Genomic DNA, 26,872 nt, shown 5'->3' with positions numbered 1-26,872 from the left:
TGTCGTCTTCGATTTCTCACGTTTTGTTCGTTTCTCTTGATCTTTTTTCACACTACCCCATTTTATATGACGCATGCTATGGATTACACAGGATTCGGTCTTACTGGTGGGTTCATGATAAAAAGCAACGGCGTTTGTCGGGCTACGAGGGTTTAGGGACCGATGATGATGCTGGTATTATGATGGCCGGATTGAAGCACCACGGGATGGTTTGGTCAGGGCAGGCATATTTGTATCATAGTCCCCGGTAGTCAGTGTAAATGAATATATGGTATAGACATGGTTCGAAGAATTAAGACATAAGTCATACAATATAAGTTATAATCTTGTACTAATATGCGTAAGTACCCAACAGCTGCTGGCTGGCTGGCCGCCTCGCCTAGAAGCAAGTCCGAGAGACTTCCAAAGGGGGGAAAGTTTCCCCACATTAGTCCAGCGCTCACCGCCCGCCAAAATCTGCCTCCGACCGCCCGGAATATTTTTTTTTCTTTTATCGCTCCAACGCAGATTTGCGCTTGTCCACCTCTTCTTTACTAACCACGGGGTTTTTGTTCAAGAGTCGCCTGCTGTTCCGACTCCATCCCCGGTGCCCATCATGAAGACGACGTGGAAAGATGTGAGTGCTCCTCGTTGATTCCCGAACAAGCCAAACCGGTCGCAAAAACATTCGATCTGACGTCTCTTTTTCACCGCTTGATTAGATCGCTCCTGTGCCCACGAGCCAGGAATTCCTGGACATCGTCCTCAGTCGCACTCAGCGACAGCTCCCTACCCAGATCCGTGCTGGGTTCAACATCAGTCGTATTCGCGGTATGTCTTGGTTCCTTCGCCGTTGGTGCGGGATGCACAAGCTTTGCTCCAAAAGCGGCAAATCAGAAATATTCGGGCTGAACTAATTAAAATTCTTCTCTGCCCACAGGCTTCTACACCAGAAAGGTCAAATACACCCAGGAGACTTTCTGCGAAAAGTTCCAGGCTATCCTTGATGGATTCCCCAGACTGCAAGATATTCATCCTTTCCGTAAGTCGCCTGCCTGCTCTCAGAGCTCCAAACCCCACTATCTCTTTCGCTGTTTCTCGGTCAACGACATATTCTGACAATTTCCCAGACAAGGATTTGATGAACACCCTCTACGATGCCGACCACTTCAGAATCGCCCTGGGTCAGGTTTCGACTGCTAAGCATCTTATCGAAACGGTCTCCCGCGACTACGTCCGCCTGATCAAGTATGCTCAGTCTCTGTTCCAGTGCAAGCAGCTCAAGCGCGCTGCCCTTGGTCGTATGGCCACCATCTGCAAGCGTCTCAAGGACCCCCTTGTCTACCTTGAGCAGGTCCGTCAGCACTTGGGTCGTCTGCCCTCGATCGACCCCAACACCCGCACCCTCCTGATCTGCGGTTACCCCAACGTCGGAAAGTCCAGCTTCCTGCGCAGCATCACCCGTGCCGACGTCGACGTTCAGCCCTATGCTTTCACCACCAAGAGTCTGTTCGTCGGTCACTTTGACTACAAGTACCTGCGTTTCCAGGCCATCGATACCCCCGGTATTTTGGACCACCCTCTTGAGGAGATGAACACGATCGAAATGCAGTCCATCACCGCCATTGCCCATCTTCGGTCCGCGGTCATGTACTTCATGGATCTGTCCGAGCAGTGCGGGTACTCCGTTGGCGATCAGATTAAGCTCTTCCACAGCATCAAGCCTCTTTTCGCCAACAAGATCGTTTTCCTTGTTGTGAACAAGATCGATGTGAGACGCCCTGAGGACTTGGAGCCCGAATACCAGCAAGAGCTCCAGAACGTCCTCAAGTCGGGTGATGTTGAACTTCTGCAGTTGTCTTGCACCACCACCGAGGGTGTGACTGCTGTCAAGAACGCCGCCTGTGACAAGCTCCTCGCCGAGCGTGTGGCTCAGAAACTCAAGTCCGGAACCAACAACGCCGGTACCCCTGGTGGTCGTCTGGGTGACGTCCTTGCCCGTATCCACGTTGCTCAGCCCATGGGCGGTGTGCAGCGCGAGACCTTCATTCCTGAGGCTGTCAAGACGCTCAAGAAGTACGACAAGGACGACCCCAACCGCCGCAGACTGGAGAGGGATCTCGAGGAGGAGAACGGTGGTGCTGGTGTCTACAACATCGACCTCAAGAAGACCTACGATCTGGCCGACGACGAGTGGAAGCACGACAAGATTCCCGAGGTCTGGAACGGCAAGAACATCTACGACTTTGTCGACCCCGAGATCGAGGCCAAGCTGGCTGCCCTGGAGGAAGAGGAGGAGAAGCTGGAAGCCGATGGCTACTACGAGTCCGACCACAGTGTCGAAGACGTGGAGGATGCCGATACCCGTATGAAGGCGGATCTGATCCGCGAGAAGCGCACCCTGATGCGCAACGACGCCAAGATGCGCAAGTCCCTCAAGAACCGGGCGCAAATTCCTCGCAGCGCCAAGGCCAAGAAGTTGTCCCAGATGTCGGATGCTCTGGATGCGGCTGGTTACGATGTGGACGCTGCCTCCTCCCGCGCCCGTTCCCACAGCCAGGTCCGTGGTCGCACGACCACCCGCGACGTGGACATGGACGATGCTATGGATGTCGACATGTCGGACCCGCGCCAGGCCATCGCCAAGGCCAAGGGCCGTCTCCGCAGCCAGGCGGCGACAGACCGTCGCAACGATGGTGTTGTCGACGAGTTGGCACGCACCAAGGCCGAGCGCCTGGCCAAGTTGGGACAGAAGAAGATGAACCGGATGGCAAGAGCGGGAGAGGCCGATCGTCACACGACTGCCTCTTTGCCCAAGCACTTGGTAAGTTCTATCCTCCGTCTATATCATCACTTCCAATCTGATATACTAACGTGTCTTTCAGTTCACCGGAAAGCGTACCATCGGCAAGACCCAGCGTCGGTAAAGGCATCGTCCGGATTTGGACGGTCGATGACGAGACGAAGTCCCTTCTTCTTAATACAGTACTCGATACACATAGTGGTCATGAAACATGGGTGTTCCAAAAAAGGGCGTTGGGGGTGTTTCCTTTTGTCGTCTTCTTCCTTTTCGTTTGGATGAATATAGTCTTCTCCTGAATACCTGGGGTTTATTCCCGCGAATCGATTGTTATGTTGCTGAAGAGTTTAGTTGTGCTTTGTGTTGTGGTGAAGGAAGTAGACTGTCTATAGAAGTATGATGAATGCGATTCACTGGCATACTATTCATACAGTTATCATATGTGTTTCCAACGTAGCAAGTTAACACGAGGAGTAGTAAGAAGATATGATGGGCTCATGGTAGTAGTTCACTAATGCCTCGATGACTTAATCTAGCAAAGCGACTTATTTGGGCAAGAAAAGAAGACCACTTCATTGTCTTAAAGTATAAGGAGGTGATCTAAACCTTCACCCCCTCCTCCCCTCTGCTAAGTACATGGCTTCTCTTACTACTTACTACTGACTGGTTGATCAACTACCACCACCTCTTCGTCCATCCCTATTTAACAACTTCCATACTCCCTTCCTTCCCATCCCAACCCACCAAACCCAAACAACCAACAGTTCAAATTCAAAACATACACATACACCAACAAAGACCCAGTCCTAGTACCCCAAACACAAACAAACAAGTCAAGTAAGATGAAAAAACACTTACTGATCATTTTTCTTCAAGTACCAACTCATCATAATCATATCCATCTCCCTACTAACTCCAGTATTCCACAAGCACTTGCACACAAAGATACTATCCTCATGGCAAAGGCGAACAGATTCACGAAGAAGATGACTTCCGTGTCATTACTATGGATGGATGATAATGAATGCTACTTACTCACTTCAACCGAGTAAGATGCTGGATAGGTACTATTCATGTTATTATTATTCAGTGAGTGAGTGGTTCGTGGGTTGGTTGCTTTGCTGGTAGTATGTGCTAGCTGCTAGCTATTATTTGCTGACTAGTGAGTACCTAGGTGAGTGAGAGGACTAAAGCGATGTATATACTTTGAGTCGTGTAATGAACATAGAAAGAAAGTATCTACTTATAGCTGGGGAATGTGCACGTGCTTGTAGTAGGTGTTGTTCTATGTGTTTTCTGGAATTCTTCTAGAAGGTCAGTAGAAAATGAGGGTACCCCGGACCCGCTGTGTAAAGCCGTTCCTGACTTCGTATTGACACCGAGGAAGTGGGTGTGGAGGACGCTATTCCGTGTATGGAGATGGTCGGATAATGAGTGCACTGATCAGTTTGGGCACGTTACTGTCTATTTTACTACATTACTAAGACGAGTGAAAAATCTACTGGATCACAGTTTAAGGTTCATATGTACTTGTATTAATCGTTTCTCAATAACCTCAAAAAAATCAACGTCAACAGATGTATGCAGTTGCAGGTATCACCAAACGCCGATGTAGTTCCCAACCATGTCCTTTCCGATGAGTCAAGCCATTCAAACATTGCGTGCGTGGACGCTTTCATGCCGATGATAGCTAGATAGCAAATGCAATGCAAAGAGCAATCATGCAATTAAATAAATCAAAGCTTTAGATGCAGGTTCAATGTAAAGAACAACGAGCAAAATGAGTTCGCGAGCGCGAGTGGCTTACTCGCGGAGCTCAGTGGGCTCAGTGTGCTCAGCCATCTCAGCCTGACCCTCCTGCTTGGAAGAGGAAGGGGGACGGTGCATGTCCTGGACAATACCCTCCGGGGGAACCCAGCTGGCACTCTGCCAGGGCTTGACGTGGAGCACGTACATGGTGTCGACCTCCTCGAGAGTGCGACCCTGGGTCTCGTTGACAAAGAAGAAGACAACGAAGATGGCGGCGAAACAGCATCCAGCAAAGACGTAGCCGTAGGCGAAGTCAATGGAGCTAGAGATGAAGGGGGTGAAGAAGGAGATGAGGAAGTTCCAGGTCCAGTTGGCAGCGGTGGCAATTCCAATGCAGAGAGCACGGTAGCGGGCGGGGTACATCTCACCACAGATGGCCCAGACAATAGGACCCCAGGTGGTGGCGAAACCAACGATGAAGAAGCAGGTGAAGATGATCATGGCCTTACCAGCGGCAGGAGTGGCCTGAGGGTCGGCGAGATCCAGAGCGAAGTGACCAACGGAAGCCCAGATCATGAAACAGATGAACATCCAGGCGGCACCGACCATCAGACTGTTACGACGACCAAAGTGCTCGACGACGTACAGACCGGGCAGGGTCATACCGAAGTTGACAGCACCCAAAATGATCTGAGTGACGTAGCTGTTGCTCAGACCAGTGGAGGTGAAGATACTGTTACCGTAGTAGAAGATGAAATTGGCACCGGTCAGCTGCTGGAGGGACTGCAGAGCAATACCGAGCAGGGTACGATAGAACATGCGAGGGCCGGTGAACAGCTCGTGCCAGGCAGCCTGGCCAGCGGCCTTCTCCTCGTCGAGCTTGTCCTTCATGTCCTTCATCTCCTGGGCAATGCAGCGGTGGTTGGGGCCGACACCGTAGAGCTTGCACATAACCTCACGGGCCTCATCGATACGGCCATGGCGGTAGGCGAAACGAGGAGACTCGGGCAGGAAGAGAGAGCCGACGGCCAGAATCAAGGGCCAGGCAAAGCCAATGCCCATGGTGATACGCCAGGAAGCAGTCGACTGGATTCTCTCGGTACCAAAGTTGATGATGTAGGAGATGAAGATACCGAAGGCGACGAACAGCTGGAAGGCACTGACCATGGCACCACGGACCTGACGGGGAGCAGATTCACTCTGGTACATGGGGACAATGCTGGAGAGGGCACCAACACCCAGACCGGCAACCCAACGACCCATAGCGACCTGAACCCAGTTGGAGTCGGTGGCAATCTGAATGATGATACCGACAATGTGAATGATAGACCAGAGACAGATGGAGAGCTTGCGGCCCATGCGGTCCGCAATAGGAGCAGCAACCAGGGCACCAATCATAGTACCGATACACAGCTGAAGAGATTGTTAGTCGGGTTGGTCTCCATGGACAGTCCAGGATGTTGTATGCCACTTACCAGACCGACGATGAGACCACTACGGACGTTGCTGAAGGCATAAGAGCCATCAGCTTGCTCCTCACCGAAACGGCGGAGGAAGTCATCCATAGTCTCGAAACCAGAGATTTGACCTGGATAGTGGATGAAGGTTAGCAACCGAAGTGTGCCCTTCTGTAGAAAATAGATGTCCCCATACCAGTAGAGTAACCGAAGATGAAACCACCCATGGACACGACGACACCCAGGATGAAGGAGCGCCAAGTCAGGTACTTGACGGGACTGTCATCGAGCATGACATGGTCCTTCTCGACGGCGGAGTTGGAGCGAGCAGGAGTAGGAGCCTCTGTGGAGGACTCAGAGTGGTCCGCCTGAGGCTTGAAGCGGGACATCATATTAGAGACACCCATGTTGCCGATGGATTCATTCAAAGCGGAATCCTCTGCCAGGGATGGGAAGATGGGAAAAAGAAAAGATTGATGGAAGTGAAAGACATCCAAAGGGCTGACAGACCCGGGGGAGATGGAGGGATATATATGGGGTCCGGGCAGAGGGGGAGAGGAGGGGAGAGGGGGGGGAAGAGGGCCGCACACAAGGATGAAATCGGTAAGTATGACGGCGTCAACGAGTGAATGCCACTAAAATGGAAGTGAAAGAATTTGACGCTCCATCCGTCGGCAATTCGCCTCCATCCCAGGGATTGGAGGGACCCCATCCTCGGGGTAGGACCATGGCAAGAAAAAACGGGGGCCCAGATCTCAAGGGCCCGAAGACAGGCGAACGAGGTGGGAGATTCGGAAGCTAGGGGGCGGAGAGTTCATTGGATGCTTCGAGAGCGTGTCTTGGAGTGGGGAGAGAGTGGAGAGAGTGTCTGGAGAGAGCCGGAGCAGGCTACGACAAACGGGGAGATGTGGACGGTGAGTACCTGAATCGGGGGGAATCCGTTTTCGCCAGCGGAGAAAAAGCGGATGGAGACGAACCGAGATGGAGAGAAGACTGGAGATTGGATGGAGTAACGCTAAGGAAGGAATGGAGTGGATAGAAGCTGGAGTTCCTGACGGGAGGAATTGAAGATGGATGCGGGCAGGTCACGAGGGCATCACCTGCTTTTGCTTTCTGCTGTTATTCTGTTACCAACATTCTTGCCTCTTTCGGTAGATTCTTGAGTCGTGCCTTCCGAATCCTGACTGATTCTTCTACACATTCTGTATACCCCGTAAATACATACATACATCCATACATACATACTAACTACGTACTATACTCTTTGTATACAGCTTTATTGTGATGATGATAATGATGGTGATGATGATGAGTTTGTCATCCATCATGATATCTTCAATCCTTGTACGGAGTAAAATGTCTCCAGATCGGCTACACAGACTGTATTGCCACACTGTGACCGTGACACTGATCCTGAAGAAAAGGTTTTCATCTTGATCATGATGGCGGCTGCTGCTGATGATGACGATGATGGATGGTTGAATGGTACCGAGTCCTCCTTCGACCGAATCATAATCTAAAACATTAATTATGATGATGCGGCTGTTGTCGGGTTGGCAGACCAAATTCCCGTCACGAGACAAAAACAATTTACGTACAACCATAACGGTTTGCATCATGGATCTCATTGACATGTTGACGTTACCCGAAGACCACCACATACTGCAATCCCAGTGGCTAAAACATCGCTGTCTCCGGCCATTCCGTGTCACAGAATGGAAGGGAAGGGAAGTATCTTGACGAAATGAATCAATGGATTGTTTGTTTGGAAGGAGGGGGGCGACATGGGCTGATCTCCACCCTCCCTTGATTCAAGTGATGGCCGGGTGCAGTAAGAAAAGCCACGCCTGCATAATATTAACGCAGTCTAATATTACTATCGCCCTGCCTCCCGCAGCCATGCAACATCCTTAGTCAGAACCCTCCTGGAACCTCAGCCTGCTGAACAAAGCATTGTTGACGAGCATTCATTTATGATCCACTACGTTCCTGGAATCTTCTTCGTTTCCATTACCTGTCTGTCAAATTTAGCAGGAAAAAATTTTCCTCTCCCTTCCTTCAGATCAGCCCCTGAGCCACCGAGAAAAAAGAGCTCAGTCGTAGTAAAGTTGCCGGTTCCGACGCAATCTCAAGCCCAAACGAGGGAGATCACCGGGCGCCAAGTGGGTCCAACCACGAAAGAAATTTTTTTCTTTTAGAAAATTCTAATTTTGACTCTGCATGCGTTGGGATAATCCCTTCTTGGCTCTTGGCCGATCCCGAACTCTCACGAACACATGCTTTCTCACTTTTTGCCCGACCGTCAGCGGGCAAAGGGAAGGAGGAGAAATTGAAGGAGGGTGGGAAGTATAATCTCCTCCGACAATGCAGATGCAAGAGGGAGAAATTTTAACCATCAATCTAAATATCATCATAAGCAGCGACCGTCGCTGATAAGTACATGACACCTAAGCGGCCAACCTTGCTCACCGAGACCACTTCCAGTCTCACCGTCGTCCATCCCGAGCACTTCGGCCATCCGCCGACCCTCTCGGTTTCGGGATGCCTGTCCATCCAACTGCCTTCGGTGTGCCGATATCTCACGCTAACTACGCACCACTTCTCGTCCCTTCCCGTTTGGAGCTCACCGGGCCTGTGGATCTTCTGTTTAGCGTTGGCTGATCCTCTCCACCAGCGAAAATTTTCATCCAACCACAACCCCTCGTGCACGTCGGTGCTCAGGTCCAGCTTCAGCTGGAGCTCATATAGCCTGACTCGAACCACCCAGCCTATCAGAGATCTCCCTGCCTTACCACGGATTCGGTCGGAACTTGACCGGCCTGCAATCGATGACCTTTTCGGCTTCCGGTGAGGTTTCACTCTCCTCCGTTAGGTCGGGTTCGGCATGCCGTAATGCCGCAAGAGAGAGATGTTGCTTGCTGTCTACCCTCAAGCTCACATTGTAAACCCAGATAATAGAACATCAGGAACATCGTCAGGACGTAACAAGAGCATTATATGCACTCCCACAGTAAAATATAACAACAACCACAAGAGTAATAATGCAACCCGACCACACAATCCCGGCATCTCAGCCTACGTAGTATCCCGAAAGCGAGAGACACTGACAGAGAGCATCACGCAACCCACTCACCGAGCCCGAGGAAAAGCCAGCCAACCAACCAACCCTGTCAATACCCAAACCTAACCTAAATTGACCTAACCAGAAAGAAAAAACAAAGAATGAAAAGAAAAAGCCTCTTCGACCCATCCCGTCCGTCCCACTATCTACTCAACAAAGCCACCGAAGAAAAAAAGAAAAAATCTTCCCTCCCAAGAAAGGTAAGTAAACAGCGTAGGTAGGTAGCAGGTTCCACCAGCCAGCGTTTCACCACCTCAGACAACACACCACACCTGACGTAATTGCCTCATCCCAGATTCTACTACCTACCTACCTACTTACTTGTTCTCCAACAGCAAACAAAATAATGGAAAAGAGTTACTCCCGTGAATCAAAACCATAATAGTAGTAGTACTACTACATACTTTTAGCCACAGCGGGATGGGATGTTGCAATATGTTGTGTGAGAGGGCGGGTAGGTTGGTTTTCTCCGCTGCATGATGCTGCTTCGGGAGCTGCTAGCTGGACTCGGAACAAGAAGTAGTGGCCACCGTAAGTCGTACCAGCTCTCTTCTTTTTCCTTGCTAGGGTCTAGACTTTTCAGGAACAGGGGTCGGGTCGACCCATGCATGGAATCTTTGGGTGGAATTGGCCTATGAGAGGGGAGAGGGGTGTGGGTTTTTGGTTATTAGTAAGAGGATTGATTAGGTAGGAAGTGCTGTCGGGGATTTTGTGAAGAGTTTTTGAGGTGACGGTGCGATGGGACGTTGCCAGGGCTGGTTGTTGTTCTTTCTGGTGGTGGTGGTGGTGATAGTGGGAAGCTTGAATAGGGTCATGAGGATGGATGGATGGAGGGATTGTGTCATGTGGTGTGGTGTTTGTGGAATGGATGTTATGTTGGGTTGGTAAGTATTATTGTATGGGTAGATGTCAGTTAGACTACCCTACCAAGCTCAAGTACTTGGCAAAGAGAGCCGCAAGCTGAGGATCATGATATCATTCGGCTTCCTCTCTCTCTTCGTCTTTTGGTCACTTTTTGACTGCTTCTATCTACGTAGTAGTTTACCTCTGAAAACCTTGGAACTAACTAGACCACTAATCTTGACAGTCAACGTGCCTGGCTAAGCTTCAATAGATACTACTATTCATCAAAAGCAAATGTGGGAGGTGATCTACTTATCTATCTGATCGTCTGTACCACGTTCCAGGACCACCTAAGCTGTTCTATATATAAGACTCCTCTTCTTTCCGAGTCTCCTCCTCCCCTACGGAGGATTTATCGCACGCCATTCTATTCTCCGAGTGAAGAAACCTATTTACTCCTAGTGCTGCAACTATCCATGCAGGAAATTCTCCTCAGCTCGGTAGTGTAGCACTGTCGCAGTCCCACAGGGTCCCTCTTCACCCTTATCTGCAAGTCATCAGAGAAAGAGAAAACCGAGACACAAGACACAAGATTTATTCACCGACCAGATGGCCCCCCCATCCATCTGGTCCAGCCCGATTGAGTTCAGGTCAGTTATGCTTTGGGATGTGCAGGTTCCGAACTCCGAGATCTCGGTGGATATTTGCATATCTGCACTGCATTGCATTGCTTTGCACTGGATCACGCTCTGTAGTGCGCATTGGACAGATTTAGCGGAGACTATACCTTAGATCGTAAGATAAAGAGCACCGAGGTAACTGCGAAGCGAGGGTCTTCCCCTTCCACATTATTAGATTAATCCGTACTTTATGCTATCTGTTTCTGCTAAACATAGTATATCATCTCATCTTTGGTGCTGTCGATCATGGATTGCGTAGTCACCAACCCCCTGGTCGGAGGTTTGATTGGCCCTGTCGACAGACACCACACACCACGTGTAGGTTAGTAGAGTACTTTGTAAAAGGTAAGGTCCATCCGGACCTGTGCCCTCCGTTGAAGATAAGATGCGGCCCGCTCCTATCTGGACGGTCTTCGATCTGGCTCCATAGCTGCATGCACCTTTCACCGAACTCCGAGACTCTTCGTTCGCCACACGTCCCCCAGTGGATTCAGATTCAGCTCAGGGTTCAGTTCACACACAGACACTCTCCCCCACCGGCTCGTTCTTCTCCATACTTCCATTTTCGTTCCTTACTTTATCTCTCCCCCCTTACCCCAGGTTGATCGGCAAACGCACGTGAGTCATCATCTAGAAGCGACTGCCAAGCACCTTAGGTGCTCTTCTTGCCCTTCTCGCGCTCGGCCTTGCGCAGAGCACGCTTCCGGATAGACTCGTGCATGCCCTTGTTCTGGCCAACGACAATCTTGCCCATGGTCCCGGTAACGCAGGTCAAGAACCAGGCCATCAATCCGTGGCTCCAGTAGGGGGAAGAGCTGTACGCGTACGTGGGAGATCCGCCATTGCGGCCGATCTTAGTCAAGACCGACTTCACGAATGAGCGGGGGTCGGGGATCGTAGCACTAGTCCGGCGGATCTTGGACATAGCAGAGGTAATAAGGTAGGCCTGGACCAACTCGACAGTAATTCCGTAGGGCTCGAGTTCCGAACCAAGGGAAGTGGACCATTGCTGCAGGAAAGCCTTGCTGCCGGAGTAGGTAGCCAGAAGAGGGGTGGGGAGAAGTCCACCGAACGAGCCCATAGTCAAGACCAATCCGCGCTTGCGCTGCATCATACCCGGAACGACCAGCTGGGTTGCCCGCAAGGTACCCAGGCAGTTGATGGTCACGATATCAGTCATCTCATCCTCGGGAGTCAGAGCGAAGGGAGTAGGGATGCTGTGACTCTTTCCAACGTTGTTGACCAGAACGGACACGTCCAATTCGTCCACCAGTTCCTTCAGCTTCTCGTAGTCGCTGTCGTCGTTGCGGGCGAAGTCCATCGCCAGGGTCTTGGTCTGCACGGACGGGAACTTGGATGTGATCTCATTGGAAAGGGTATCGAGCTTGGAGGCGGTACGGGAAACGAGGAGGATGTTGAAGTCAGCGCGGGCGAGCTGAAGAGCAAATTCCTTGCCGAGTCCATCGGAGGCACCTGTGACCACGGCCCAGCTGCCCTTAGGGCCGAAGGAGCGGAGCTGGAAGAACGAAAATCAGCGACATATTCTCCCATTGATATTTATGAGGGACAACATACAGGCTTGCCAGGGAGCACAAACAAGCTCAAGAGGACCCTGACGAAAACGAGTGCGCGAGAGACGACGAACAAGCTGCCAGCGGCGAGAAGAGCCGAGGCGCCCACGGTCTGCCAGCCAGGCTGCAGGTTCAACTGGAAGTTGGACAGACAGTCCAGATGCTTTGTCAGAAACTCCATGATTGCTTGTTGTTCAACCCGTGCCGATTGAAGATTGTGGGGATGGAAGCTGGCTGCAGAAAGAAGAATCCGGAGACGGACGGAGATGCGGCAGCAATCATAAAGGCAGAATAATGGTTGGGGATGGGCGGTGCCAAGACCCCCCAAGCGGACAGACCTCGGCCACTCCAAAGAAGCAATATCCTCATCGCAATTATCAGTCTTTCCCAACCAATTGATCCTCCACAACTCTATCTCTCTGCAGCCAATTCTGTCAAACTCTCCGGAGTACAACTTCGCATAGTTATCATGGCCGCTCTTCTCTCCTACCTCCCCCCCTTCGAGGGTCTGCTGCCCAAATGGCTCTTCTTGGTACAAACCCCCCATTTGTTTACAACTACACTTCCGTTCCCCGGACCGACCCCATGCTAACCCGACCACTTTTTCTCCATTCAGGTCTCCGTCGTCTCCGCCGCAAACAGCATCCAAGCCTACCGATCGGAGTCCTATGCCGCAGATCTCTACAACGGAAAAACTGCTGAAGGTCGCCCGCACACCAACGCCCTCTCTTCTCGGACTTTCGGCACATGGACTTTCCTTTCCTCCGTAGTCCGCATTTACGCCGCCTACAACCTCAACAACCCGGCTGTCTATGATCTCGCGCTCTGGACTTTTGGCATTGCCCTGGCACACTTTGTCGGCGAGTGGTTGGGCTTCGGTAGTGCGCAGCTTAAGGGTCGCTTCGTTAGCCCTTTGATTGTTGCTTCGTCCACGCTGGTTTGGATGTTGACGCAGAGGGAGGCGTATCTGGCTGCTTAGGTTGGGCTGGATATTAACTGTAATTTGCCGGGTTTGCGGCTGGTTGCTTTTCGATGCATGCTCTATTTCTTAGCGCAGGGACAAGCTATGGATCGGCTAGGTTATGATCATATCAATAATGTAATGAAAAGGCAAAGGAATAGTTGTGAAGATCTATGCTCGGTCAAGGCACGGGGTCTAGTCCGCGTATTCTACGTAAGATGAACTAAAGTGTCGGTTCTGGCCGACCAGTATACCCACGAGCCAATACCAGCGCACGTAGAAGACAAAGAATCGACATTGGGCGATTCATTCAGTGAGAGGAGAACCATGTTTCACCTCCTAAGGTTAATTCTAGATAGGTAAAGTTACGCCGAGCCCACAGCTCAGCTGCTCCATAGCAGTTCACTGGTCGGAGTTATGCTACGGAGTATGTAGCTGAGCTGTGGGGAAATCGAAAAGGACGATCATGATGATGCAGGAGCTGGCAAGGGATAGAGGCTGAGCTGAAGTAAGGGTGCAAGTCATTAATGGCGCGTGGGTGATGAGACACGCATATACGATTAGCTCCCTTTCTCGCAGGGGTATGACAGGAGTCGACACATATCCGAAACATAGAAGCCGGCCGGGACTGGTCCGATGGACCCACGAACGCAGGTATTCATTGCTGTCAGAACACATAGGTATACAACATCCAATCCAGTTTAATCCAATATTCTCTGTTCTTAGTCCATCTTCTTCCTGTAGAGCTCTCCTCCGCAGCCTCGCAACCTCGCGGCCGCTTGCTCGGGTGTAATGTCGCGCTGAGGCTCGCCCATCATTTCATACCTATGACTCATCAGCAAACCTTTACCGTAACGTGATAGTTGGAAACAACTCACCCGACCAAGAATTTGCGCACAGTGGCACTGCGCAATAGCGGGGGATAGAAGTGAAGGTGAAGATATGACGACTCGATTTCCTCCTCGGTTCCGTCAAGTGGTGCCTGGTGGATACCCATGCTGTACGGGAAGTGCGTTTCGAACAGGTTGTCGTACCGTCTGGTAACTTCGGCAATGGCTTCCGCCAGCTGTACCTTCTCGCTGCTATTTAGGTCGACCAGGGCGCGCTTGTGGGTCTTGCTGACAATCATGGTCTCGAAAGGCCAGACAGCCCACCAGGGGCAGACAACTAGGAAGGCATCGTTCTCAAACACCACGCGTTCCTGTTTCCGGCTTTCGAGAGCAGCATAAGCTTCCAACATGTGCTTGCCACCATTCTCCCGGCGGTACTTCTTCAGCTGCTCGAGTTCCATAGCCGGTTCTTCGGGCAAAGAGCTGGTAGTCCAGACCTGACCGTGAGGATGAGGGTTTGAGCACCCCATGGCGGCACCCTTGTTCTCGAAGATCTGCATGTAGCGATACTGCTCCTTAGGCTTGGTCAAGCTAGCGGTCGGGGAGTTAGGGGGCAGAGTGGTCGCTGGAGCTACAGCAGCCAATGGCGACTTTGGAGACAAATGGGCAGTGTAAATCTCGGTCCAAGCGTCAATGACAGGCGCGATCTCGGCAGGCGAAAGATCGGCCAAGGTGAGGTTGTGGGCCGCAGAGAAGGTAAGCACATAGCATTTACCGGTGACAGGCTCTGCCTTGAGAAAGAATGATTCAAGGTCTGGTCCCCAAATTTGTTAGTATCGCATTGGCTGGGCCTGATATTACAGGTGAAACATACCCTCGCCACCTTCAGGGGTATACGGCGCTTGTTCTTCCTTGACCGCACTGTAGTCGTTTACGAAGACGAATGTTTTCTCATACTTGGGGTTAGTATCGCCCTGCGCGCGCTTGTTTCCGGGGCAGAGATAGCAAGCGGGGTCGTAGGTTGGCAAGGTAGTTTTAGAGGGGCTCTCCTGCTGTCCTCTGGTCGCAGCATTTAGCTCAACTGCTCCTCTCTGAATGGGTCCATGTCTATTTCTGCTGGACAGAAGCAGGCCAACTTACTGCCAGGGGCGCTTGGTCCGATGCGGGGAGACCAGAATGTAGGATCCTCGAAGAGGATTAAATCTCCGATGAGAGATATCGTCCAGAACGTTTTCAACCATTGTTGAGATAATGTATATAGTCTATGCAAGCAAGATGCAGCGTTGTTACAAGAGGAAAGGAAAAAGAAAGAGAAGAAGAAGAGCGAAGAAACTGCGTGAAAAGAAAAGTTGGCTGATGGCCCTGGCGGCGGGGCTTAGTCGCGGGGTCTCCGGAAATTATGGCGATTCGGCACCGAACCAGCACGGGGTAAAAAGCTGCCATCCGGTCGGCTGCTCGGGTAAATTCATGGGGAGGCCCTGGACCCTTTTCTTGCTGCTGCAATTGCAACTGTAAGCATGATTGTGCCTGTCTGCTACAATCTTTTATCCGTCCATGTGTTTGAGTTGTTAAGTCACGTCTTTGGATTCTTGCATTTTGATAGATCATTTTACAAGAAGTTTAAATCAACCGACCTGTACAGCATGTCTACCGGTTGAATTGAACATGAAGCATACTCCACTATTGACTAAAACCAACGCGGTGGTGGGCCGAGAATGACTCTGGTTTCTTTTCTTTCTCCCCGCGGCTACCCGAATCCAGACAGTCAGCTGCCCGCCTTCGTTCGGGCCGATTCGTTTGACGTCAGGGGAAACGAGGGGCACTAACTAGCCTTATCGCCTGTTATCACCGAACCTCCACATCCCCGGAGAAGCTCGCGCTGGCATCATCTGACCCTTGTCACGTCACTTCCCTCCTAAGTTGGACTCCACTGAACTGCTGTTACTGCTGTGTATGAACCGTGTTCTGTTCATTTGTTGCTTGAGCGAAGATATGAGATTCAGACATATTCCCCGCAGTTGATCAGAACATGGACGACGGCCATTCAAAGCTTCACCTTTACTCCCTCCCCAACGAAGTGCGATAATGCGATCTCCAATCATTGGGAAGGTGTCTCGCTGATGCTTCTATGGTTAATTTAGGTCCTCGCTCAAATTCTATCCTCCTTCTCGACGCGATCCCTCATCTCTTGGGCGACAGTCTCCCGCCGCTTCCACGCCCTCGTCCTGCGGATCCTACATTATCGTCTGCTCATCGGCGCTCCTTTGCATGAATATAAACTCATCCTAGAATGCTTTCACCCGAGCTCAAAGCTAACCGAGCCTCATGTATTCTGCACATACCTTGACACCGATGGTTTAGATCAACTTAACGGGAGGAGTGGTTCGCTTTATGAGAATCCCGACACGGCCCAGCAACTGGGAAGACTGAGTTCGGTGTATGCTCGGTTCCGCCCTGAAGTCGCGGTAGAAGAAAGATCGAGCGGAACAAGGCTAGTACCCCTTAGAGGTATGCGCCCCTGTTCCCAGATACAGCGATCACGACTCGAGGTCTCTGATTTTGGTAGACGATGAGCAAGACCCCGACCGAGACAACTTGGTTGTCACGCGCCCTATCAACCTCGATAACTCTGAAAACTTTTCTCAGTTATGTGTGGTCGTAAATATCGTGAAGGTCATGCCGGGTACAAATCTGCTCCTGAGTGCACACAATGTCGAGGACGGGGTAATCAGGGTATTCCGCGACTGGCTGAAAGATGAAGAGAAGCGAATCCGTGAATTCGTACCAGATGGTACAGAGCCTTCGCAAATGCTATGGGTTGATCAGAGCAAGAGTGTCGGGATTAAAGTACGGGTCAAGGCAAAACCGCTAATGAATCAAAATGTGCCAATTCTCATCCATCGCGACGACGACCAATTCACGAGCTATGAATTGTTGATTGAAGGTATGGTGGTCTCGGGTTCTCTTGTTAACATTCGCACTCTAACAGCCGGCTAGAATTACATATACGCGCTGTTCGCTTACTCCGGACTCTGGAAAAGTCACAGGAGGAACAGCAGAATTATTATAAAGCTGTAGTTATAACCCCGACTCTCAGATAGCGGTTTTCACGGATAGACATGTCAGTGATATGGAGGCCGATATCTCGGTCTAGGCGCATGTTTGTATGTCTTTTTTCTATAGCGTTTCTTTTGCAGGGTATGCATTCAAGAGCAATCCCAAGGTCCTGTGTCCGAGCCGACTACTCCGTAGGTAACCATGGTCATGTGCATGTACTTGTCAGGCGACATTCAAACTCTTGCTTTTTGACTTCCTTCATAGGGCGCAAGCGAAAACGAGACTCCCCTTTGATGTTAGCTTATCTCTAGATTGTAGACATTCTCTCGATCCGGACCACTTATGATATCATGATTTAGTTGCATGCGCGAAACATTCATATACAACGATTACTTTAAGTCTGTGTCTCCAACCTCTACTACCAATGTTTATCGCAGAGACTTAAGCGGCCGGGCATATCTAAAATTTTGGCGATTGGTCAATTTCAGTATCTCCTAGCCTGGGAGCGCGTAGCGCCCCCACGAGAGTGCTTTTGAATCCCTGCAATCTTGTTTTCCGGAAAACAAGATTGCAGGGATCAATCAGTTGGACTCTCGAGATAAGTAATCAAGATGATGTTAGAGAACACATGTAACCCGTTCTAATAAATCTACATCTTAGTATGCTACTTTCTCTGAATAAAACTATCAATATAGTACTCCAGCTATGGAAACATATATCAGCTTCGATTGTAAACTGTCAATGAATTCACCCTGTGGTCATGGTATGACTGCTGTGGTCAATATAGCTAGCTACTGGAGTACTAATTATTAATGCCTCTATTTTGTGCCAGGTAAGGAAGCATATAAGTCTCCTCTAGAGGATGGAAACGCTGGAAGTAAATGTTGTTCTTACTAGTTTGGGAAAACAGGATTGCAGGGATGAAGATAAATCAGGTGGGGGAGTGCACCATTGGTACCACATGTCGGATAGGACTATAGTTCCGACTCAGTAGTCAATCACACACAACGACTTAAGTCCAGGTAATGTGCAAGATATTGTATTATTGTCTATAACGTCTAATCTCTTCCTTGTTGCCGTGTGCGCCCCACACTGACATATTTGGTGAACCACAGCTCAGCGCACCACCGCATCTTCTCGCGTCGCATGAAGCACTTCCCAGGGCACAGTTCAAATAATATTCGCGAACTATACCAAAGAACCATGCCGACTGTCTACAAGAGCCAGGAAGACCAATAAAAAGAGGCTACGGAATACTACCATGAGAAAAAGGACACCGAAAACCCTGTATCCATACGGAAGGCTGCAAGAGAGTTTGGGCTTAGCTATTATCGCTTGCGACGAAGAGTTCACGAATTACCATCCAGATCGACTCGTCATCCCGCGAATTTGAAGCTTACCGAGGCTCAGTATGACTCTCTATTTGATGATCCCGACTCTCTAAATCGGACTGGCGTTCCTCTAACTGCTAAACGCATAAGGGACGCAGCCGAAGCAATAGTTCAACGCAGCCAACCTGATCCTGATCTTTCACCACCAAAGCTCTCCAATATGTGGTCTTATAGCTTTCTCGAACAAAACAAACAAATCGTCAGGCAGCCGCAGCAACGAGAAGCACCAGAATCTGGAACAGCGGATATTGGGCGGAGATAAGACAGGCACAGCAAATTCTGAAGCAACCTCGGCTCCCAGAACACATTCCGACTCCTGATTCGCTGAGGCCTATCGCCCCTGCCGAGTAACCGGAGGAATGAAGAAATTGTAATCGGGAAAGTCGTGCCGGTTTAATCCCACGCCATGTTTGTTGTCTTACATTTATTTGTCTATTCGTCATTTCTTGTTCTCAGTTTAGCAGTTGCATGAGAAGGTTGAGAGACATTTCTACGTTGTGTCAATCTCCATACCACCCAGCCACCATTTTGCAAATAGCCGTTGTGCTGAACCTTAATTAACGGGCACTACTATGGGCATGGCAGGCACTGTCGCCAATGGCGGCGCTCCTCGGCCCTCGAAGATCCCCTATTGGCGCCTTGTCTTCGACCAAAAAGTCGTCACCCCGGAGATCATCGATTTTAACTACGAAGGGTTAGGGACAGAAGAATCGCCCTATGTCGTCACCTGGCTTCCTAATGATCCTCGAAACCCTATGGCTTTTGGTAATCTCTCAAAATGGCTATATACTATTCTAGTTTCCTTCGTGACCCTTACTGTCGCCCTGGTGTCATCAGCATACTCGGGAAGTATAAGTCAGGTTGTTATAGAGTTTCAATGTGAGGAAGAGGTTGCCATCCTCGGTATCTCGCTATTCGTTTTGGGCTTCGCCTTTGGCCCGCTACTATGGGCTCCGATGAGCGAGGTGTTCGGACGCCGTAATGTTTTCTCAGTGACCTTTGCGCTTCTCACAGCTTTCAATGCAGGGGCTGCGGGTTCAAAGAACATTCAAACGCTCGTCATCCTTCGCTTCCTGGCCGGATTCTTCGGATCCTCACCGTTTGGTAACGCGGGCGGCACGATTGCAGATTTGTTCCCCGCTGCCAAACGTGGTATCGCTATTAGTCTCTTCGCTGCAGCACCTCTTTGCGGACCTACTATTGGCCCCGTCATCGGTGGCTTTCTTGGCGCTGGAGCAGGCTGGCGCTGGGTGGAAGGATTCCTGGCAGCCTTTTCCGGCGTAATGTGGTTATGCCTTATCTTCTTCCTGCCGGAGACATATGCACCAGTTCTCTTGCGCCGACGGGCTGAAAAGCTGTCTGAGTTGAGTGGCAAGGTCTACCGCAGTAAACTGGATATGGAGAGAGGCAAGGTGTCTCTAGGCCAAGCATTGAAGACTGCCCTGTCACGACCCTGGCTCATGCTCTTCAGAGAACCCATTGTGCTGCTTCTCTGTATCTACATGGCCATCATCTATGGAACGCTTTACATGCTGTTTGCAGCTTATCCTATCGTCTTTCAGGAGGCACGCGGTTGGAGCGAGGGTATTGGAGGCTTGGCCTTTTTGGGTATCCTAGTCGGAATGGTAATTGCAGTTGCTCTCACTATTCCTGACAACCTAAATTATGCGAAGAAATGCCAACAAGCCAACGGCCGTCTGCCTCCGGAGGTTCGTCTGCCCCCAAGTATCCTTGGAGGGATTGCCCTACCTATTGGCCTTTTCTGGTTCGCCTGGACCAACTACCCGTCCATCCACTGGATGGCATCTGTGGCTGCAGGTGCCCCATTCGGGTTCGGCTTGGTATTGGTATTCCTGAGTGTTTTCAACTACCTCATTGACGCATACACGATCTATGCCGCATCGGTTCTGGCGGCGAACTCGGCTCTCCGGTCTTTGCTCGGCTTTGCGTTCCCGTTGTTCACGACCTACATGTACGAGAACCTCGGTATCCATTGGGCTTCCTCAATCCCCGCGTTTTTGTCGCTAGCGTGCCTTCCTTTCCCTATTGTCTTCTACCTGTATGGTGCCCGCATCCGCAAGCGCTGCCTCTATGCTGCCCAGGCAGAGGCGTTCATGCAGAGACTTGCTGCTGCGGCGCAGCAAAGCTCGGTTCCTTCACCCAAGTCTGACGTGGAGAAGGGGGGATCTGCCGCTGGAGCTGATAATGGTGTCAGCGACGATAGTGATAGTAACAGCCTCTCCAGTATGCCTTCTAGGGGTGCAATGGAACGGCGGGCGTCGCGTGCTTCCAAGAAATCCACTCACTCGCTTGCTCGTACAGTCACATACGAGGAGAATCCGTACGATATTGATCGAGTCAATACGTGCAACTCTACTATCAGCGGCCGTCCTAGGAAGAATTCGACCAAGGTATGAGGTCATGCTCCACACTTGGGCCTGTGGGGCAATATCATACAAAATATCTCAGGGCACCACCAAAGATGTGATGCCAATCCATCCAGCCATATATCCATTTTGTGCATTATATGCACTTACTAGGAGTGCGGTTGGGTACGTTCGCGAGAGAACGATATGCTAGCAAATCCCGCAGCTTATACGTGGAGCCCTGCAGCAAAGGGCTGTACCCTTCGCGGCGTACACGTGGAAACGACATCTGAGCCGTGAGAGTCGCCTAATAACTGGCTACAACATGGTAGCTAGGGCATTATTTTGAGCGAGGTTGATAATGACCTCTACGATGAGGTCGATGGGGTTCATCTTCCAAGTCGCGAATTTGTATTGGCGCATGACTATCCTACTATCTCAGCGTTCTGATTTACACGTTGATATACCTTCTATATAGAGACATAGAATAATGTTAATGACATAGACCATAGACGAAAACCATCACCCAGTATCATGCAGCAATTTCCTCATCACAAACACTCTTCCTGACCGTGAGAGAAATCGGATCCCCCAGCCGCAGACCCTTCGTTCACTGCCAGACCCTTTCGTTCACTGTGAAGCGGAGACATGCAGAAGCACAAGCGGAGACATTCCAGAACAGTATGAAATGCCTTCCAAGGGTGTTCGGAGGGAGTTCGCATCCGCCATATCAGAAAGGCGGATAGTAACGACAGAAGGACAACAGTTCACATACTCTCATCTTCAGTCCGTCAACACGTGTTTTTGGATTCACTTCCTCACCCCGCCAGACAGTCACTTTGCACACACACGCACGCAGCCAATTTCCTTCGATGCATGGCTCCAATCATGGAAGATAAGTGCTACTTTCTTCTCCTTCCCCTGCTCCTCCTTCTTCTCACCCTCTCATATCTACTTAGCTTACCCCCATCTTACCACTCATCAGAAAATCATACTACCGAGCCGCCATCATGTCCTACGGATATAGATACGGCTCGATAGACACCACCACCGCCATCAACATCAGAAGCAGCACGCCCTGCATTCTGTTCCTGACAAACAGCGAGCGCGAGCATTCAAGCGTCATCCTCGCCGTAGCTCACGAATTTCTCATTGGCAATACGCCTTACAAGATCCATATTGGATCATTTGGACCGCTTAAGAGACATGTTTCAGAGTTGAATTACTATGCTGCGGCCTCGGAGTCTCCCTTTGCTACTGAGGCAGCTTTCGAGGAGATCCCTGGAATGTCTATGAAACATGTTCGCATGAGAGATGGACAGTTTGACGACATCCCGCAGATTGGTTTCTTTGCTGCGTTGAGAAACTATCGCTCGGATTTGGCTCTGGGTTTGATGCCTTGGACCGGTAGGGATTATATTGAGATCTTCAATGGCGTTGTGGATCTCGTGAAATCTCTTGGCCCTGTTTTGATCGTCGTCGATCCGCTTTTTGCTCCCGCTGTCGACGTCTGTCGGTACTTGCGTTGGAGACATGTTCTGTTGGGAAAGGGCGGAGTCAAGGATTATGTGGTGAAGTGGAAGTTGAGTGATTTGATGAAGTATCCCATGTGAGTTTTGAGTGATTCGCCTCTGGGGCTTGTGGAGATTATATGCTGACTGCGATAGGATTTGTTCTGGGTTCAAGATGCCAATGTCGATCTGGGACAAGCTTCGCAACCTCTTCCTGGGTTTCCGGTTCAAGCGCGAACTTGACAAATGCGAAAGTCTCAAGGAACTCAATGAGGCCCGTGAGGCTCGCGGAATTGAGGGCCCTCTTCCTTTCATGTCCCATGAGGCAAAGAAGAGTAGCCGTGTCATCATTCCTTCCTGGCCCGAGACCGACTTCCCACTCATTGTGCCTGAGCACATGACCCTCTGTGGCCCTATTCTTCGCCGCTATCGCCCTATGGTGAAGGAAGATCCTGAACTGGAGCATTGGCTTTCGAAGCGTCCTACTGTGCTGGTCCTTATGGACGCCCGCTTCACCTACGAGGGCAAGCAGCAAATTGAAATCGCCAAGTCCCTGAGCATGCTTCTCGAGCAAGAGCTCAACATCCAAGTCCTCTGGAAGCTCAAGCACGTCGATGATCCTGCCGTGACCAGAGAGATCGTCAAGCTCTTGGGGGTGTACATACACGGGAAGCGTATGCGCATTATGAAGCATTTTGTGTTCGAAACCATGTCACTTCTTATGAGTGGACATATCAGTTGTGTGGTGAACTATGGCGGAGCCAATGCGTTCCATGAGGCTGTCAGGTATGTTTGTTCGCTCTACGGCTATGCATTCTTTAGCATTGTACCTGCGGTGGGATGAATGCAATATGCGCTAACACCGAGATCCACTAGGGCTGAGGTTCCGCAGATCGTGCTCCCAGTCTGGTTTGACGCGTACGACTTTGCTGCACGGGTTGAGTACCTGGGGATTGGCATTTGGGGTAGCCGCAGGTCGGCGCCGGGCGTGAGTGGGGAGGAGCTGGGCAATGCACTGCTGCGTGTGATGGCCGACACTGACGAATCCTATGCAATGCGCATGCGGGCCATGCAGGTGTCCGGACAGCTGCCGTTCAAAGATGGACGCGTCGTCGCATACGAGAAATTGCTCGAGGTGTTGAGCCAACCCTGGGCGCCTCCTCATACTCGGATCCGCGGTTGAAGATGAATGACATGAAATTGGTCATTGGCGTTCCTTTCCTTGAGTCGGACAGAAGAGAAAAACAAAAGTGCATTTGAAGCAAGCGATGAATTTGATCTGGGTGAAGATTAAGCTAACTAACTACGGTGTACTTAGTTGACTCGTTACTTACTAGTTGAGTTAATAGTTAATTAAAATGGCGATGACTCCGCGGGCGGGGCCATCCGGTCTTCGGCTTTGAACAGATAGCGAACCGCGACTGTTCGGGCTGTCGAATTGACCGAAGCTGGTCCACTGAAGCTTAGCATGTTATCCAGTTCCACTCAATCATGAAGAAGTTCCATTGAACCGTCTCCATCCGTAAGCTTGACTCAAACTGCCGTATCCAATAGAACGACCCGTGGAATGACGGCTAAACATTGAACCCCTCTCCCCGCATCGCATCCGGTTTCGCCCTGCTTTCATTCATCTGTATTTAATCCAGCTTTCCCCCCCAGCTTCACTATCCCACTTAACAACAATTCCCACAATCCATCCATCCCTTCCAATTTCTCTCTTCTCACCACAAACACCACCACCCACAATGGCCAACGAACGCATCACCTGGATCGGCCTGGGCAACATCGGCCGCGTAAGTTGCCCCCTCCAACTGCCCCTCATTGCATCACCCACCCCATCCTCCCACACTCAATTAACAGAATACTAATCACCCAATCCAGGCCATGGCCGCCAACATCGCCCAAAAAGGTCCCCAAACAGCCCCCATAACCCTCTACAACCGCACAACCAGCAAAGCGACGACCTTCGCATCCACCCTCCCCGCCAACAAAGCCACCGTCAGCACGACCCTCTCCTCCGCCATCTCCACCTCAACCATAATCTTCATCTGCGTCGGCGACGATGCCGCCCTAGAAGCCATCATCTCGGGCCTCCCCACGGACTCCCTCTCCTCCAAGATCATCGTCGACTGCTCCACCGTGCACCCAGACACCTCGCGCAAGATCCACAGCCAACTCGCCTCGCACGGCGCCTCCTTCATCGCCTGTCCCGTGTTCGGCGCTCCCGCGGCCGCCATCGCGGGCCAACTCGTCGTCGTGCCCGCCGGTGACGCCGCCACCATCGAGCGCATCAAGCCCTTCCTGGATGGAGTTACTTCCAAAGCGACGATTTCCATGGCGGGTGAGGATGTGGGCCGCGCCACGACGCTGAAGATTCTCGGAAACACGTTTATCTTGAACACCGTGGAGACCGTGGCGGAGGGGCTGGTTACGGCGGAGAAGACCGGGTTGGGGGCGGATGCGTATCAGCAGTTCTTGCATACGTTCTTCCCGGGACCGTTTGCGTTGTATGCGGATCGTATGGTTACTGGGGATTATTGTCGGAGGGAGGAGCCGTTGTTTGCGGTGGATTTGGCAAGGAAGGATTTGAGACATGCTAGTAATTTGGCGGGGGAGGCCGGGGTTAGGTTGAGGAGTGTGGAGGTTACGGATCATCATTTGGTGAATGTTAAGGAGGAGAAGGGGGTCAAGGGGGATGTGGCGGCGGTTTATGGGTCTGTGAGGAAGGAGGCGGGGTTGCCTTTTGATAATTAGATGATAGGCATGGGTGTATTTGTGGGGATTGTGGTATGTAGAAAATAACAATAGATTCAACTAAGCAACTAATTTGTAACGAGTTGGGTATAGTTGGGTATAGTTCTTTGGGCTCTGTTCTGGTCTAAACGAATGATAAGCAAGGTGAACCAGGAACAACATAGCCGTTAAGCAAATGAGCGAGTGACTAAAGGTAGTAAAGTAGCAGTACTCCTTAACCCTTCTTCGAACTTGAATCCTCTACCTCGCCCCGATACTTTGAGATCGCGAGCAACGTCTCCAACAGTGCTTTCTGCGCCTCTAGTTCAAGCAACTGGCTTCGCGCATTATCCAGTAATATCTCCAACTGCTTCAGGAGGTTCTTCAACACCCCGACCTCCATTTCCACCCCTCTGGCGGCGTGAATTTCGAGATTCTCGAACTCGCGCCAGAGAGTGGACGGGTCCCCGTTGCTGCCACTGCTACTGCCGCCGCCTTGCTCCTCTGGAGGAACCGTCCGACTCGAAGACGCTTCGCCTTCTTTTTCGGGCTCGAACATCTTGCGGATCAAGCGTAGCTCTTTGGCTGCGGATGCCACGGCAGACTTTGCAGTGAGTATTTGACTGGGGTTCGTGGTTGGAGTAGAGGTTGAGGTGGGCGGAGGTGGGTTGGGGCCCAGGGGTGCTTGTGCCTCTGCATCCTGACCGATGGAACCAGACTGGCTCAAGAGATCTTCATCGAAACTGATCTCGTTTGCAGTTTGAACTGATTGGGGCGGCTGCGGTGCTGGTTGCGGACCTGGCTGAGGACCTGGTTGTGGCCCTGGCTGCGGTCCCGGCTGAGGTCCTGGCTGTGGACCAGGTTGAGGACCAGGCTGCGGCCCAGGCTGGGGTGAGGGAGGTGGTGTGGGAAGAGGAGTTGGGCGTGGATCCATCGCGAGCTTTGTTCTCGGTATCGTGCTGGACTGTGGAGGGAAGTAGTAGTATCGGTGGGTAGATGAAAATGAATAGACACGACAAGAGCTGGAAAAGACAGTTAGTGTGTTCCTCGCTGTGAGTGGTCAGCTCATGATGATGTATGAATGTATGGTCTGCTGAGAATATAGATCCATGTATACTAGTCGTCATCTCCGTGCCAAAGCGCCCAAATAACCACGGATACCCGTGCCTTCGCGTAGACGGGAGCAAGATGACATTAGAATGAACATCAGATTTTGACGTTATCGGGTCAAGCTCTAAGCTCATACGAGACGGCTTGCAGGTTTTGAGGCTATGACCGCATGGTTTGTACATAGAGATTGTCATGGCATAAAGGTTCGGTGACATCTTTGAGTCTGAATATCAGGAGGACTTCTGCCCCAGGTTTGGGACCGGGTTGTTAGGCCTAACCGACTCATTAAATTACACGTCAGAATTCTATCCGCAAAAGAAGGAAATTTGACTCACTTTTGCCAATACAATGCGTTGTAGACATGTCATCTACTAGTCCTGACGCTTCTTCTTACGTCACAAAATCCGATGTTGAAGGATTTAATATAAACAGTATCAGCATGGGAGCCATTGTCTATAACATTTCAAGCCATTTATGTCTATCAGTTGGTTTTGAGTTCCTCCTGGGGTATATTCAACTTTTAGCGATGTGGTTGTGAGCTGGTCGAGGCCGAGGACTCTGTTGCAAATTGTGCATAGCTCGAGCATTGATGCTGTGATTATTTGACTTCTAGATAGCTCAGTATCATCACTGAGCAACGAAAGTAAACCGACACGAAAACAGCAGTACTCACACTTGAAGCCCTCTCGCATGCTGATCTTCGGGCTGACTCG

The 26,872-nt window shown here is 50.8% G+C and overlaps 10 protein-coding genes across 10 annotated transcripts; 6 read left to right on the top strand and 4 right to left on the bottom strand.

Moving 5' to 3' along the window:
* Window positions 1-595: 595 nt before the first annotated feature.
* On the top strand, window positions 596-2,906 carry NOG1 (putative GTPase NOG1; the record flags this gene model as incomplete). Its single annotated transcript, XM_041686132.1, has 5 exons — window positions 596-616; window positions 702-810; window positions 920-1,021; window positions 1,110-2,803; window positions 2,865-2,906. 5 exons carry the CDS (start codon window positions 596-598, stop codon window positions 2,904-2,906), a joined length of 1,968 nt encoding a protein of 655 aa, XP_041540147.1.
* A 1,676-nt stretch (window positions 2,907-4,582) lies between these two features.
* On the bottom strand, window positions 4,583-5,926 carry HXT1 (sugar porter family MFS transporter; the record flags this gene model as incomplete). Its single annotated transcript, XM_041686131.1, has 1 exon — window positions 4,583-5,926. One exon carries the CDS (start codon window positions 5,924-5,926, stop codon window positions 4,583-4,585), a length of 1,344 nt encoding a protein of 447 aa, XP_041540146.1.
* A 5,355-nt stretch (window positions 5,927-11,281) lies between these two features.
* Window positions 11,282-12,381, bottom strand: AKAW2_21319S (ketoreductase; the record flags this gene model as incomplete). Its single annotated transcript, XM_041686130.1, has 2 exons — window positions 11,282-12,145; window positions 12,205-12,381. The coding sequence occupies 2 exons, from the start codon at window positions 12,379-12,381 to the stop codon at window positions 11,282-11,284; spliced, it is 1,041 nt and encodes a 346-aa protein (XP_041540145.1).
* A 123-nt stretch (window positions 12,382-12,504) lies between these two features.
* ERG28 (Erg28 family protein) lies at window positions 12,505-13,179 on the top strand (the record flags this gene model as incomplete). The annotated part of the gene is made up of 2 exons (XM_041686129.1): window positions 12,505-12,732; window positions 12,817-13,179. 2 exons carry the CDS (start codon window positions 12,505-12,507, stop codon window positions 13,177-13,179), a joined length of 591 nt encoding a protein of 196 aa, XP_041540144.1.
* Window positions 13,180-13,883: 704 nt separating this feature from the next.
* GAL7 (UDP-glucose:hexose-1-phosphate uridylyltransferase) lies at window positions 13,884-15,232 on the bottom strand (the record flags this gene model as incomplete). Its single annotated transcript, XM_041686128.1, has 4 exons — window positions 13,884-13,986; window positions 14,040-14,805; window positions 14,866-15,050; window positions 15,132-15,232. 4 exons carry the CDS (start codon window positions 15,230-15,232, stop codon window positions 13,884-13,886), a joined length of 1,155 nt encoding a protein of 384 aa, XP_041540143.1.
* Window positions 15,233-16,020: 788 nt separating this feature from the next.
* On the top strand, window positions 16,021-17,092 carry AKAW2_21316A (F-box protein; the record flags this gene model as incomplete). Its single annotated transcript, XM_041686127.1, has 4 exons — window positions 16,021-16,068; window positions 16,133-16,499; window positions 16,558-16,935; window positions 16,989-17,092. 4 exons carry the CDS (start codon window positions 16,021-16,023, stop codon window positions 17,090-17,092), a joined length of 897 nt encoding a protein of 298 aa, XP_041540142.1.
* A 1,919-nt stretch (window positions 17,093-19,011) lies between these two features.
* Window positions 19,012-20,856, top strand: AKAW2_21315A (MFS transporter; the record flags this gene model as incomplete). The annotated part of the gene is made up of 1 exon (XM_041686126.1): window positions 19,012-20,856. The coding sequence occupies one exon, from the start codon at window positions 19,012-19,014 to the stop codon at window positions 20,854-20,856; it is 1,845 nt and encodes a 614-aa protein (XP_041540141.1).
* A 959-nt stretch (window positions 20,857-21,815) lies between these two features.
* On the top strand, window positions 21,816-23,499 carry AKAW2_21314A (glycosyltransferase family 1 protein; the record flags this gene model as incomplete). The annotated part of the gene is made up of 3 exons (XM_041686125.1): window positions 21,816-22,414; window positions 22,473-23,102; window positions 23,193-23,499. The coding sequence occupies 3 exons, from the start codon at window positions 21,816-21,818 to the stop codon at window positions 23,497-23,499; spliced, it is 1,536 nt and encodes a 511-aa protein (XP_041540140.1).
* Window positions 23,500-24,061: 562 nt separating this feature from the next.
* AKAW2_21313A (NAD(P)-dependent oxidoreductase) lies at window positions 24,062-25,070 on the top strand (the record flags this gene model as incomplete). Its single annotated transcript, XM_041686123.1, has 2 exons — window positions 24,062-24,109; window positions 24,198-25,070. The coding sequence occupies 2 exons, from the start codon at window positions 24,062-24,064 to the stop codon at window positions 25,068-25,070; spliced, it is 921 nt and encodes a 306-aa protein (XP_041540139.1).
* Window positions 25,071-25,284: 214 nt separating this feature from the next.
* On the bottom strand, window positions 25,285-25,983 carry AKAW2_21312S (uncharacterized protein; the record flags this gene model as incomplete). Its single annotated transcript, XM_041686122.1, has 1 exon — window positions 25,285-25,983. The coding sequence occupies one exon, from the start codon at window positions 25,981-25,983 to the stop codon at window positions 25,285-25,287; it is 699 nt and encodes a 232-aa protein (XP_041540138.1).
* Between the last annotated feature and the right edge of the window lie 889 nt (window positions 25,984-26,872).

The sequence above is a fragment of the Aspergillus luchuensis genome, chromosome 2 (assembly GCF_016861625.1).
Source record: "Aspergillus luchuensis IFO 4308 DNA, chromosome 2, nearly complete sequence".
Classification (NCBI taxonomy): domain Eukaryota; kingdom Fungi; phylum Ascomycota; class Eurotiomycetes; order Eurotiales; family Aspergillaceae; genus Aspergillus; species Aspergillus luchuensis.
The sequence above is the reverse complement of the archived record's forward strand: the minus strand, read 5'-3'. Positions and strand labels throughout refer to the sequence as shown.